This window comes from Aulonocara sp. 'chitande type north' Nkhata Bay, linkage group LG12 (genome assembly GCF_057382095.1).
Source record: "Aulonocara sp. 'chitande type north' Nkhata Bay isolate Kocher_YH1m ecotype deep benthic linkage group LG12, A_spYH_male_GT1.1, whole genome shotgun sequence".
Taxonomy (NCBI): Eukaryota; Metazoa; Chordata; class Actinopteri; order Cichliformes; family Cichlidae; genus Aulonocara; species Aulonocara sp. 'chitande type north' Nkhata Bay.
Window position 1 is genome coordinate 34,089,659 of NC_141355.1, and position 14,519 is coordinate 34,104,177.

The 14,519-nt window shown below is 38.2% G+C and overlaps 3 protein-coding genes across 3 annotated transcripts; all 3 read left to right on the forward strand.

Moving 5' to 3' along the window:
* The first annotated feature begins 1,379 nt into the window (after window positions 1–1,379).
* LOC147317877 (nuclear factor 7, brain-like) lies at window positions 1,380–4,468 on the forward strand. Its single transcript, XM_086315266.1, has one exon. It carries the CDS (start codon window positions 1,476–1,478, stop codon window positions 2,898–2,900), a length of 1,425 nt encoding a protein of 474 aa, XP_086171392.1. The 5' UTR covers window positions 1,380–1,475; the 3' UTR covers window positions 2,901–4,468.
* Window positions 4,469–7,100: 2,632 nt separating this feature from the next.
* LOC147317878 (zinc-binding protein A33-like) lies at window positions 7,101–8,381 on the forward strand. Its single transcript, XM_086312977.1, has one exon. The coding sequence runs from the start codon at window positions 7,116–7,118 to the stop codon at window positions 8,379–8,381; it is 1,266 nt and encodes a 421-aa protein (XP_086169103.1). The 5' UTR covers window positions 7,101–7,115.
* Window positions 8,382–10,119: 1,738 nt separating this feature from the next.
* LOC147317879 (E3 ubiquitin-protein ligase TRIM35-like) lies at window positions 10,120–13,359 on the forward strand. Its single transcript, XM_086315267.1, has one exon. The coding sequence runs from the start codon at window positions 10,874–10,876 to the stop codon at window positions 12,314–12,316; it is 1,443 nt and encodes a 480-aa protein (XP_086171393.1). The 5' UTR covers window positions 10,120–10,873; the 3' UTR covers window positions 12,317–13,359.
* The last annotated feature ends 1,160 nt before the right edge of the window (window positions 13,360–14,519 follow it).

Genomic DNA, 14,519 nt, shown 5'->3' on the forward strand with positions numbered 1-14,519 from the left:
TTGTCCTTGACTGCTGAGTAAACACTGACAAAGCACTGATTGCATCTCTTGTACTTTATCAACGCAGTATCTAAAAACTTTGCACCGTAGTGGTTAAAATCTCATTCTAATAAGAGTTAAAAGTGCATTTGGTTATTAGGTTTATAGGATTATTGAATTATGGTTAACGGTTGGTAGAATTTTTTTTTAAACATTATCTGCCACCCTTCTCCAAATCTGTGCCCCTACCTGGCCCCCCCAACAAAAATTTTCTAGACACGCCACTGCAGTGCTGGTGAAATTTTTGTGGGTCTTCCACTTGACATTTTTTTTGTCTCATAACTCTCATAGTCATTTAAGAAATTCAAAATGACTGTCTTACTTTGTACCACCTCAGCAGCAATGGCACACTGCGAGAGATCGTACCTATGCAGTTCAACAACCTGACCACATTCAAAAAGGGAACTTTTTTTTTTTTGCCTTTGCCATTAGAACATCATAACAGTGACCTGAAAGATAATGACAATAAATTCAAATTTTTACATTTAAAGGCATGTGGTCCTAAACTTTGGATCAACTGTAAAACTGCCTGTTTCCGTTTTTTTTTAAATGCCCAAATGTTTTGTCTCACTCCCATTTCTTCTTGTTGTAAGTTGAAGCTCTACTTGAAGCCTTGTTAAGATCCAACCATGTAAAATAATATTTTTTGCCATTTTTCAAGTGATCTTAAACTTTTGATTGGGACTGTACATTATTACATGTTATCTGGACGTTGTGTTCAGTTTGACCAGTTTATCAGTCCTGTCTCCTGATATTATGAATCTTAGTATGAGTTTTACTGGAATAATAAATATTATATAAAAAATTCTGGCAACTGGGGAAAAAACTGTCCCATGTGTGAAAAGAAATCTTGATTTTCCAGGAAGGAACTTTACACTGAAAGATATTCTTTGCTGGGAGACAAAGCATCATGTGAGACAGAAAAGCGAGAGAATTAAATGGTCGTGTGTAGTAGTTCTTTGTGGACGATTATGTCATTATAATATATATTACAGTAATATATTGAAATATTAATGTATTAATATAGAATTGTTTGCCCTTTTTTAACTGCTGTGCCATGAATAACATGAATAACGCTATACTTGAATGTCGATCCTTGGTGTACAGAGGTAGGTCGGTGCAGCCTAAACTCAAACCAGAATTTAAACAACGACGCATATTCATGTTGGTTCAGCTAAATGTTTTTTCTGAAGCATCAGAGGAAGTTTGGTGGTGTATTCAAAATCTGTAACACAGAAATGGCGCCATCTAGTGGGAATATAGCAAGTCCGTTACTATCAGCTCCGCCCACAACAGAGTAAATGAAACTGAAATGAGTTTCAATACACTGGAGGCGCCATTACATTAAAACCTGCGCTCTGTACCGAAGAGCACAATTTGGCGACATTATCAGGCAAAGAGGTCGTATTTCGGTGAGTCATAAAAAAAATTACGAAATGGCGGAGAAAGTCGCACTTTTTGAAAATTCCCTGAGCTGCCATGTGTGTTCAGAGACTTTCAGAGATCCTGTGTCTCTGAGCTGCGGCCACAGCTTCTGTTCAAGCTGCCTGCAGAAATTCTGGGAACAAACTACAAACAAAAACTGTCCCATTTGTAAAAGAAAATCTTCAAGAGATGAACCATCCATGATCTTTGCTCTCAAAGAACTTGCTGACTCCTTTGCTAAGAGGCAGAGTGAGAGCTCACCTGAGACAGAAAACGAGAAGGAGGAAGAGAAGGAGGAGGTGGTGTGTGATAAACATCCAGACGTCCCTTACTGGTACTGTGAGGATGAAGACAGAGCTGTGTGTCCTGTGTGTGAGTTTTCTCTCCACCAGAGTCACAAAGTGGTTCCTGTAGAAGAAGCAGTCAGTGACCTGAAGGAGCAGCTGAAATCTGACTTGAAGTCTCTGCAGGACAAGAGGAACAAATACAAACAAGTGGAGGAAACATATAATGAAATGAGGGAACACATGAAGAAGCAGCTGTTGTCCACAGAGAGGCAGATCAGAGCAGAGTTCAAGAAGCTCCAGCAGTTCCTGAAAGAGGAAGAGGAGTCCAGACTGGCAGCTCTGAGGGAGGAAGAGGAGCAGAAGGGGAGGACTATCAGCAGAGAGATGAAGATGATTGAGGAGCAGATCTCCTCTCTGTCAGACAGCATCTCTGCTGTTGAAGAAGAGCTGCAGAAACACAGCGTGCCATTCCTCAGCAGTTATAAAGACACTCAGAGCAGAGCCCAGAGCTCAGTGTCAGATCCACAGCTGGTCTCAGGAGCACTGATAGATGTGGCCAAACACCTGGGCAACCTGTCCTTCAGAGTGTGGGAGAAGATGAAGGAGAAGGTCCACTTCAGTCCTGTCATTCTGGACCCAAACACTGCAAGCCCCCGTCTCTATCTGTCTGATGATCTGACCAGTGTGAGACGTGGAGACACAAAGCAGCAGCTTCCTGATAATCCAGAGAGAAACACTAAGTATGCCACTGTTTTTGGATCTGAGGGCTTCAGCTCAGGGAAACACAGCTGGGACGTGGAAGTGGGAGACCATCCTTTTTGGATTGTGGGTTTAGTTAAAGAGTCAGTTGACAAAAATGAGCCATCTGTTTCGCCAACCTGTGGATTCCGGTTTTTAACACATCAAAGTGGAAAATACACTAATGGTGATGGTCAGCCTCTACAAGTGAAGAAGAGTCTCCAGAGGATCAGAGTCCAGCTGGACTATGACAGGAGGGAGGTGTCCTTCTATGACCCTGAAGACATGACTCTGATCTACACTCACAGAGACACTTTCACTGAGAAACTCTTCCCATTTTTTAACGTGGGGGAAAAAGGAGATGCCAAAACCTCTGATATCAAAATCTGTCCAACTAACATTTCATTGTAAAGTTGAGGGGAGTGTTTCTGTTTTGGTTTGATATTTAATTTGTGGTGATTATTATATCTGTTTATTTTGTAAACTATTGGTAAATGTTGGTTAGATTTATTTTTAAAATCTAAACAAGATTTTCAAAAAGGATGGAATAATGCCACAAATCATGAATGTAATTCTTAATTATCCAAGAAGGGAAATACCAAGTTCAAACAAATTGGTTTCATGAAGAAGAAAGCTGTTGAAAACCTTCATCTTACTTTGTTTTGTTTCTGACATTTAACATTTATTGATACTTTTGATTACATGCAATCTATTATGAAGAATGAACCAACCATTAACAGTGATTTAATGGTTCATTAAACTTCATGCCAAAATATAAAGACCCTCAAGAAGAGATGAGAAACAAACTCACTGACATCTGTCAGTCTGGAAGGAGCCAATTATGAGACCTTGGGACCCCAGTGAACCACGCTGTGAGCCAATATCCACAAATGGAGAAAACCTACAACAGTGGTGAACTTTCCCAGTCGTGGCCAGCCTACCAAAATCACTCCAGGAGATCACAAAAGAATCCAGAACAAAGAATTGCAGACAGTTAATATCAGAGTTCATGATTCAACAATAAGAAAGAGACTGGGTTAAAAAATGGCATCTATAGGAGACTTCCAAAGTGAAAACTACTGCTGACCAAAACAAACACAAAAGCTCATCTCACATTTCCCAAAATACATCTTGCTGTGTGTTTTTAAGAAAAAATTCTGTTGACTGATGAGATAAAAGTTGAACTTCTTGGAAGGTTCACATTCCTTTGTATCTGCCATAAAATTAACGGCACTTCATAAAACATATATCATATTAAGAGTCATAGAGGGATAGAGGGTACTTTTCTGCTTCAGGATCTGGATAACTTGCTGTAATTAGTGAAACCATGAATTTAGCTATCTACTATTTAAATCCTGGAAATTCAGAATCCCGAAGGAAAATGTCCGGCCATCAGTGCTCTGAAATTTAAATTCACTTGGATTATGCAGAAGGATACAAAACAAGCAAGTCCACCTTTAAATGATGCAAATAATAAATGAATAAGTGAATAAAAGGAAGGTTTTGGAGTATCCTAGTCAGAGTGCAGAAATAAATCGGATTGAGCTGGTTTGTGATGACCTTAAACAGATCATTCATGCACGAAAACCCTCCAGTGTGGCTAAATTAAAATCATTTAGTTCAATTCAATTTCAAGCCAGCTGTAACATAATGGGGGGCTCATTTCAAGACAGCTTTTAGGTGAGTTAACTGTTGTAGCCCTGGAGCTTTGGACTTTTGCTGCTGATGTTTTGGTCAGGTTAGTTATTCAGAGCTCACTGTCAAATCATTCAGTTAGAGAAAATAAATTTTTACAATTTTAAATACAATATAATGTGCTACTGTGTAAATGGACCAAATACTAATTCATCTGTTGTCTGTTTAATACGTATATCAGTACTGGCTGTACTGCATTCTGTATATATTTATTTGGTTTTGTTAGTACAATCAAAATCTTTTTTGTTTTGTGGGATTCATTAAAGGTATTTGTGCTATTTCATCTGAATGGAAGCTGTTTTGTTTTATTCCAAGCTTAAAAAAACTTGACTGACTGGCTGGTCTGTTTGATCTGACACCAAAGTTATTGTGCAGTTACATGTTGCGCAGCATTAACATGCACGGTCAGTAAAACAGCAGCGAATGTGTCTCATCTCCTCTCACCTATGTACATAAGAAACCCATAGAACAGCATGCAAAATAATGATCCTCATAACCACAAAGAATAAAATGAGATGCTAAATATTTAATGTATTTTTTCATTCTCCAAATTTGTAAAATAGATCCACAAAATGAATTTCAACAAAAAGTCTTTAATGTAAACAATATTTGTACTGATTTTCACAATATAGTCCTGCATATACTAAAAAAAGCGCTTGAGGTTGTTTGGGGGATTTTAGCATTTACTCCTCACATTTCAGTCAGGATGTTATTAAGCTGCTACTACATTTCTGTACTACTGTACAGACATGAACAAACAGCAATATAGTAAAATCGCCACCACCATACAAACATTCATTGTAAAAAATGAATCAAAATAAAGTCATAAACCACAGTGAAGTACACGAGAAATCCCTGGTTCTCTTACAATACACAATGTAATACATGTTGAGATCAAAGCTGCAGGAGGACAATAAAAGCTGTGAAGCAAAGTCCAACGAAAGAACCATAAACCAAAGTCAAAGGGGAGATTTATGACATAAATGAAGCTCATGTTTGACAGTGAGCTTGACAAACACAAATGGCTTATGAAGTAAAAATAATTTGATCAAATGATAGCAAGAAAAATCTCCAGGGTTTGAAGTCCATGATACATGTTTCAGCTGCATCCTGTTCTGCCTAAAGGTAATATAAGACAGCAGAATCCAGCTAATAACTAACTGATAAAAAATCCACATGAAATCTGAGTATCAGGTAGAGTATTTTGAAACCAATGCAGGGCTTGGCATCTGTTACTGAACTGTGTTTCCTTGGCAGAGAGTTCAAGGCAAGGTTTCATTTGAAAAAAGAGAATCGCTGATCGCTGATTTTCTCAGTCAATAAATGTTTTTATGATGTTTTTGTGTTTCTCTTTAAAAATTCTGGGCAAATCTAGAGTTGGTGGAAACAAACATGGAAATGTAATGTATCTGATGAACAGTGCTCAAGCTCTATATCGGTTTTCTAATAATAATTTAAAAAATTAGGGCTCTTCAGCCACACATGCACTGAAAGGCATCAGGTTACATTTAAGTGTAATCAGTTAATGAGTACTAATACTGGAGTTAGCAATGGAATCCAACAGATTAGAAAAAATGTAATAAAATCTGACTTTCACAAATATTTCTTTTCTGTGGTTTTTAAAATCTCAGAACATCCATCCGTTTTCTTCCATTTATCCATGTGGGCGGATGGTGGGGACTGCTGCCTATCTGAGCTGTTATGGGACGAGAGACTCTGGACATGGAGAATATGCAAATACCATACAGTGAGGTCCATGCTGGTGGGGTTAAATCCAAGTGGAAGCTAATCAACCTTTATTTTTTTTTAATCTTTTATTTTTTTTATGATAAGTGATTTTCTGCTGATTAACCATCTAGAATCTAGATGGATGTCTGTTATAACGATTCAGTACTAACATTACTTTAGTAATCCTTAAACATTTGTTTGGTTGGAGCTGCTGTTTCTTTAAACTCTCACTTCATATGTCAGATGGGAAAAAACTGAGAAGCCTGGCTCCAGTTTGATGTGTCTGTGAACATAAAAGGACAAATATCAATTGAAACCAGGGCTCAGACCTGCATTTAAAGAAACACTTCCATTATTTTCATATTTGGAGGCAAAAGATGCAAAAACCTCCAACTTTAAAATCTGTTTTAAAAATAAAAATATTTGTTTTTAAAAATAAATGTAAGTTTAAAAAAAGTTTGTACATTGAAATTTGGCCTTTTTTGGAACTGAGCCTATACGATGACTTATTGCAAAAAATAAAAAATAAAATCATAAACCACAGGGAAGTATGAAGAACTCCTTTGTCTATAAGAATACACAAGGTAATAACTGTTGACATCAAGGCTGCAACAGGAGGACAATAAAAGCTGTGAAGCAACATCCAAAGAAAGAGCTGCAATCTAAAATAAAAGAGGAGATTTATAATGTAAACAAATGTTTGACATTTGCTTGGAAAACACAAACTTAAACTAAAAAAGTAATAATTTTATCCCCAAAATAAGATCCTCGAGAGTTTTGAGTCAGTAGGTTAGTTTATGGTTGTTTTGGGACAGATCCCATTCTCCATAAGGGTAGTAAAAGCTAGCACAATGCAGTTAATAATCAACCAATGAATGATTTAGATGAAATTTGAAGAGACTGTTGAAACCAAGTAGTCATTACAGGGTTTGGTGTCTGTTACCAGTCTGTACTTACTTGGTGGACAGTAGGAGGAAAACTGCGAGGAATTTTGATTTGGTGAGTTTCTCATTTGAAAACAGAGAAAATGCAGAAAAAGACTTATTTTCTTATGCACTTTAATCCACTTTGTGTTCTTAGATTTTCAAAGATGCTGTGTCTCTGATCTGTAACCACAGATTCTATTCAAGCTGCCCGCAACAATTTTGAGAACAAGTCAAAAACAAAATCTGTCCTATTTGTAAAAGGAGACCCTCAAACCACATGGAAGATCAAATGCACTCTCTTACCCATCTGGCCAACTTTGATCAGAATGAAGTGGCTGATAAGTATGATGGGATAAATACAGCTCGATTATCTGAGACAGTAAAAGAAAAGAAGATGGTGGAAATGTCTTGCAATCAACACCAAAAAGAATCTAAACTGTTCTGTGTGGACGAGCAGAGAGCTGTGTGTCCTGTGTGTGAGTTTTCTCTCCACCAGAGTCACAAAGTGGTTCCTGTAGAAGAAGCAGTCAGTGACCTGAAGGAGCAGCTGAAATCTGACTTAAAGTCTCTGCAGGACAAGAGGAACAAATACAAACAAGTGGAGGAAACATACAATGAAGTGAGGGAACACATGAAGAAGCAGCTGTTGTCCACAGAGAGGCAGATTAGAGCAGAGTTCAAGAAGCTCCAGCAGTTCCTGAAAGAGGAAGAGGAGTCCAGACTGGCAGCTCTGAGGGAGGAAGAGGAGCAGAAGGGGAGGACTATCAGCAGAGAGATGAAGATGATTGAGGAGCAGATCTCCTCTCTGTCAGACAGCATCTCTGCTGTTGAAGAAGAGCTGCAGAAACACACCGTGCCATTCCTCAGCAGTTATAAAGACACTCAGAGCAGAGCCAGAGCCCAGAGCTCAGTGTCAGATCCACAGCTGGTCTCAGGAGCACTGATAGATGTGGCCAAACACCTGGGCAACCTGTCCTTCAGAGTGTGGGAGAAGATGAAGGAGAAGGTCCACTTCAGTCCTGTCATTCTGGACCCAAACACTGCAAACCCCAGTCTCTGTTTGTCTGATGATCTGACCAGTGTGAGACGTGGAGACACAAAGCAGCAGCTTCCTAATAATCCAGAGCGAAACACTTATTACATAACTGTTTTTGGTTATGAAAGTTTCAGCTCAGGGAAACACAGCTGGGAGGTGGAGGTGGGAGACCATCCTAGCTATTTTGTAGGTTTAGCTAAAGAGTCACTTGACAGGAAGGGGATGTCTTTTGGCTCACCAGACTGTGGATTCTGGTGTTTATTGTATTGTAGTGGAAAATACTTTAACCGTGACGGTCAGACTCTCACACTGAAGAAGAGTCTCCAGAGGATCAGAGTCCAGCTGGACTATGACAGGGGGGAGGTGTCCTTCTATGACCCTGAAGACATGACTCTGATCTGCACTCACAGAGACACTTTCACTGAGAAACTCTTCCCATATTTCAGTTTTGGAGGGGATGGAAGTCGAAAAACATCTGATATCAAAATCTGTCAGACTGAGATTTGATTGAAAACTTGGAGGTCTAAAATTATTATACATTATAATATTTTATATTAAACAAAGTCATGAATGTAGTTTGTGGTTTTTGAGACTATGCAATATTATTTAACAGTTGGTTTCAAATATCATCCCCTTAATATGAGATTGATAACAATGATCCTGGACGCTGATATCAATGTCACTTTCTTTGATTTTGGTATTTGCCCCTCTCTGTTTAAAATCTCTTAATTTTTCATCAAATTATTTTTAAACATTTAAATATTTCCAGAGATATGATGATTAAGATAAATATCTGTAACTAAGATGATATTTTTTGATATTTTGATATCATTTATCATTTAACAAGTCAGTGTCTCCCAATTATAGCAGCGCTTTAACAGAACACTAAAATGAACACTAAAATATTTTTTTATTAGACTCTAATCTCTGTTTTAAAGCATTCGGGAAATTGTGTTATTTTTTCTTGTTATTGCAACAACGCACTATGTGTTACTGTGCAAAACGAATCCAATTGTGTACTTTAATGCAAAATTTATTCTGCTGTACATCAGTGCAGATTACTGTCTCAAAATCTTCTGTATATTTTTCTGTTTTCTTCATACAAAAACAATCTGGATCTCTATTTGTCTCTGTTTTAATACAACATAAATGTAACACTGGGACAGAGTTACCTAACTGTGGATGCACATTTTGGTTGGAGCTGTTGTTTGTCCCAGTGTGTTTCTGGAAACTCCCACTTCACATTCCAGATGTGAAACAACACATCAGCACATTCAGGATTTTGTTGTGTTAACTGTGGATTTCCTGTTTTGTTTTGTTTTTTTGTAAATGCAGGTATTGCAAATATGATCAAATGTCAAAATCATGAGTTTATTGATCTCTTGAGTTTTCTATCAATAAAACATATAAACTCCTGGGTATAGTCTGATATTTCTTCAAAAACAGAATTTCATACTGAATTATAATTTGATAAATAACACCACAATAATCAGAAAAAACAGAGACATAGAGGAAGAAAACTAAAGTGATAAAAAGAGAAAAGGGAAACTAGAAAAAGGCACCTGAACAGAAATGATGGAGTAAGTTTGGAAAGACACCCTGTGAAGAGCGGACGTCTCAGTGATGTCCGTGCGGCTCAGGCAGTGACTGGAGATAGCAGACAGCAGACGTTCAGAGTTCAGTGATGCTTCATCTGACTAAATGACAGGAAGGCAGCGGAGTTCATGCTCAAATTAAGAGGACAACACTTCATGTAGTTTATGTGTATGACTGGACAGGTAGTCAGTATTTATTAATTCGAGCCCCTTGAAATTTGAATTTTGCTCATTTGTGCAGAGAAGAAAACGCTGACTTCAGCCTAAAACCGCAGGCCTTTAAAGTAAATATCATTTTGTCATCCTGGGAAAGAGTGGTGTTTTAAATGTTGTCTTATTTTGAATGTGTAGCTGTATTTTATTATTTTTAATCTTTTAATAATGTGAAGGGTGGTACTCTTGCAGTTTTATTGCATGCTTTTATTGTGACATTTGTTGACTTGTTTCCGGGAGACTCCCCACCTCCCCTATCACACACCTGTGAGAGTTCATGCCCTGGAAGGATTGCGCGTTTGACAAATCACAGTTCGCATTCGCGCCACAAACAGACCAATAAGAGTGCCTGGCGGCGGTCCAACTGGAGACGAAAACGGAAAGAAACACCGTCGGCGAAGAGTGAAGAGGTGACGCGATAGTATCGCGTCATACATCGTTGGACGGCGAGATACTAGTCACGCGTGTCAAGTACAGTTAAGAGCTCTGCCCATTCGGGCTCACCGGAGCGAGGTAGTGGTGAGGACGCTGCCAGCTTTTGGATTTTAATAGATCTTTGTTGGACTTTTAGCGGTTCTAATTGATCGGCTGAGGCGATTGAAACTTTTTAGTTTCATCGTTTTAACATATTTAAATTTGTTGTCCCTGGTAAGGATTGTTTTATTGCTTGTTTTATGTGGTAAATAAATTGTATTTTAGCAACAGTTTCTCTACTACCTTGGCTCCCTCACTGAGTTTCTCTTCTGATAGAACCACTTGACAATTTTACCAAATGCATGCATTGTATTTAATCATTTTAGCATCATATAGTGAAATCAAAATGTTTCTGTTAATAGTGTTTAATGTGCTCTTTTGTTTACGTCTGACTGTATCGAGCAAAGCTGCTGAAATAAACAACAGACTCACAGTTTAAGTCTCCATTTCTCTTCAGGAGCTACCAGTATTTTGTAGTCTGGTTGACAACATAGCAACTACACCATCTAGTGGGAACAAAGTCAAATACCAGGTTCAGTGTAGTTACCTGCTCCACCTCTGCGTAAATGAAACTAAGAGACACGTTTTGCCGTTCAGAGCGAAGACGCCATTACATTAGTACATTCTGTACTGAACAAGACAAATTACCTGGAATACTAGTCAGCGGCTGTATTTTGGTAAGTTTGAATATTTAAGAACATCTGCAAACCAGCTGAGATGGCTGAGGAACTCTTGGAAAATTTCCTGAGCTGCCATGTGTGTTCAGAGACTTTCAGAGATCCTGTGTCTCTGAGCTGCAACCACAGCTTCTGTTCAAGCTGCCTGCAGAAATTCTGGGAACAAACTAAAAACACAAACTGTCCCATTTGTAAAAGAAAATCTTCAAAGGCTCATCCACTTGTAAACTTTGCTCTGAAAGAACTTGCTGATTCATTTGCTGAGAAACAAAAATCTGGATTATCTGAGACAGAAAAAGGCAAAAATGAATTATTGGTGGCATGTGGAAAACATCAAGATGAGGCCAAACTGTTCTGTGTGGACGAGCAGAGAGCTGTGTGTCCTGTGTGTGAGTTTTCTCTCCACCAGACTCACAAAGTGGTTCCTGTAGAAGAAGCAGTCAGTGACCTGAAGAAGCAGCTGAAATCTGACCTAAAGTCTCTGCAGGACAAGAGGAACAAATACAAACAAGTGGAGGAAACATACAATGAAGTGAGGGAACACATGAAGAAGCAGCTGTTGTCCACAGAGAGGCAGATCAGAGCAGAGTTCAACAAGCTCCAGCAGTTCCTGAAAGAGGAAGAGGAGTCCAGACTGGCAGCTCTGAGGGAGGAAGAGGAGCAGAAGGGGAGGACTATCAGCAGAGAGATGAAGATGATTGAGGAGCAGATCTCCTCTCTGTCAGACAGCATCTCTGCTGTTGAAGAAGAGCTGCAGAAACACAGCGTGCCATTCCTCAGCAGTTATAAAGACACTCAGAGCAGAGCCAGAGCCCAGAGCTCAGTGTCAGATCCACAGCTGGTCTCAGGAGCACTGATAGATGTGGCCAAACACCTGGGCAACCTGTCCTTCAGAGTGTGGGAGAAGATGAAGGAGAAGGTCCACTTCAGTCCTGTCATTCTGGACCCAAACACTGCAAACTGCTGGCTCTATCTGTCTGATGATCTGACCAGTGTGAGACAAGGAGACACATGGCAGCAGCTTCCTGATAATCCAGAGAGAAACACTAATTATACCACTGTTTTTGGCTCTGAGGGCTTCAGCTCAGGGAAACACAGCTGGGAGGTGGAGGTGGGAGACCATCCTGGCTGGACTGTGGGTTTAGTTAAAGAGTCAGTTGACAGGAAGGGAGAGCGTTTTGCTTCAACAGAATATGGAATCTGGTGTTTATTGCATAACAGTGGAAAATATATCAATGTTGTTGGTCAGACTGTGACACTGAAGAAGAGTCTCCAGAGGATCAGAGTCCAGCTGGACTATGACAGGGGGGAGGTGTCCTTCTATGACCCTGAAGACATGACTCCCATCTGCACTCACAGAGACACTTTCACTGAGAAACTCTTCCCATTTTTTAATATTGGAAAGGCAGGAGACACCAAAACCTCTGATATCAAAATCTGTCAGACTGAGATTTCTCTGAAAACTGCAACGACGTCTCTGTGAACTTTTTTTCTCTTGTCTCATCCTTTTAGTTACAGCTTGTTTTGTGGTTGTTTGTTTTTCAATTTAGGCAACTCCTGTTTTTATTTTTTAGGTAAGAAATTGCAGAAAGAAAGATTTGTATCTGAAGCATTTTATACAATGTGATAAAAATCATTTTCAAAACACAGTAAAATTAAAGGATAAAAGTAATTTTTGCTTTGTTTTCTTGCAAATTCAGTTTGAAGGTCCTTAAAACTTTATATTTATTTGTTCTTTTTTTGGTTGATTTTTTCCTTTTTTGACAAATATATAGCAGTTTCAAGTCATTGGGTGTTCATGAAACAGTTTTTACACATTTAAACAGTGCGAAGTTGAACATACTTCCATGTGTCAGACATTGATGAACAAGCACTGATAAATGTCACTTTCCTTTCCTTCATCAGTTATTTAGATCCATATCAGCTAATAACAGCATCGTGACAATTTGTGTTTTAATGGTTTCCAAATGATAAATAGACTTGACTCATAAATAATCCTAATGTCATCTTTTAATACTTAACTGTCAGTGATTCATTTAAGTGATTTGCTTCATTTAAATGTGTTTCTTATAGCATGTTCTCCATTATGTTGCAAAATAAACCAAACTGTGTACATTGGTGTAATAATTCAGCCATGTTTTACTTTAAAATGTGTCATTGCAGAATAATGTTGACTGTCTGACATTTATTCAGTTGTATTCATACAAACTAAAGTTCATTATTGTTCCTAAGTTCTGTGTAAATTGCTTTGTCAGATACAGACACTGTTTTCTTTGCTACTGACTGACCCAAAGCATTTATTTCATAATTGTTGAACATTTGTACAGTTGGAGCTGCTGTTTGTTCCAGTGTGTTTCTGTGAACTCTCACTTCATATTCCAGATCACATCAGCACATTTAGGATTTGGTCTTGTTAACTGTGGATTTCCTGTTTTTCACCTGCAGAGCAAATGTGATGAAAATGTCAGAAACACGAGTTCACTGATTTCCTGGATTATTTTCTGTCAATAAAAATATCAAAGTCTGGCTGCGTTTTGATTTGTGTTTAAACATAGAAGAAAATTTGATCTCTTAATTTTTATTGTTTAATTCTTACTGTATTCAAACTGTCCTTTTATTGGTAACACATTAACACATCTTGTTGAAGTTAGAGAAACACGTGCATCACCTAAGAGAATAAAGCAATAATCTGAAGAATCAGAGAATTTAAGGATTAATATTATTATACAGAAGAAATCTAAAGTGTCAATAAGAGACAAAGGGGAAAGTAAGAGGAGGAAACTTCATGTAGTTTATGTGTAGGGCTGCACAAAAAACAGTGTTTATTATTTAATCGTTGATAATTCAAACAGAATGATGATTTATTAGAGGCATCAGTGCCATTTTAGTCCCCACTGTGCAGCCCTGATGTTGTTGGTCAGACTGTGACAGTGAAGAAGAGTCTCCAGAGGATCAGAGTCCAGCTGGACTATGACAGGGGGGAGGTGTCCTTCTATGACCCTGAAGACATGACTCACATCTGCACTCACACAGACACTTTCACTGAGATTTGTGTAATATTGGAAAAGCAGGAGATGCCAAAACAACTGATAATAACCTGTTTTAGACTTTTAGAACTTTTCATTGTAGTTCAGTGAGATCTCAGTGAATTTCTTTCCTTTGGTTCATTTTACATTTTTGTGTAAATTATTGTGAATGTATTTGTTTCATCTTTCAATCTTTGATCAATTCCATCAATTTCTTTCTATGTGAGAAAACACTAAAATATCTCTTGGAGTAAATGAAATGTACAACATGAACTGCTGATGACTGAAACACAGAACAGTCATGTGTTCATTTCTTGTCATTTAAGGTCAAGAGCCGTCACTACAGGCCTGCAGGCAGAAATCTGAGAAGCCTGATCTGAAACTTTTCTGTTAGTCACTGTGATTTGGAGCGACTAAAACTGATCAAAAACCATTTAAATAACAATTTGACTAGTTCATCTTTTGGTTGTTTCAGTGGCTGAAACACTAAAAATAATGTTTTTCTCCTTTTTTTGGACACCTGCTGTATTTGAAAGCAATTTGAGTCTTTTTAATTATTATTGTTGCATGGAGGATTTACAAAACTCACTGAAGATGTTATAATGAAAACACTGAACATTTTTAGTCTCAATGAAAACCTCATCAGGCAAGTCTTGATAC

What these genes read in the sequence shown, in the direction of transcription:
- LOC147317877 (XM_086315266.1), top strand. Translation starts at nt 1,476, where the DNA reads ATGGCGGAGAAAGTCGCACTTTTTGAAAATTCCCTGAGCTGCCATGTG.
- LOC147317878 (XM_086312977.1), top strand. Translation starts at nt 7,116, where the DNA reads ATGGAAGATCAAATGCACTCTCTTACCCATCTGGCCAACTTTGATCAG.
- LOC147317879 (XM_086315267.1), top strand. Translation starts at nt 10,874, where the DNA reads ATGGCTGAGGAACTCTTGGAAAATTTCCTGAGCTGCCATGTGTGTTCA.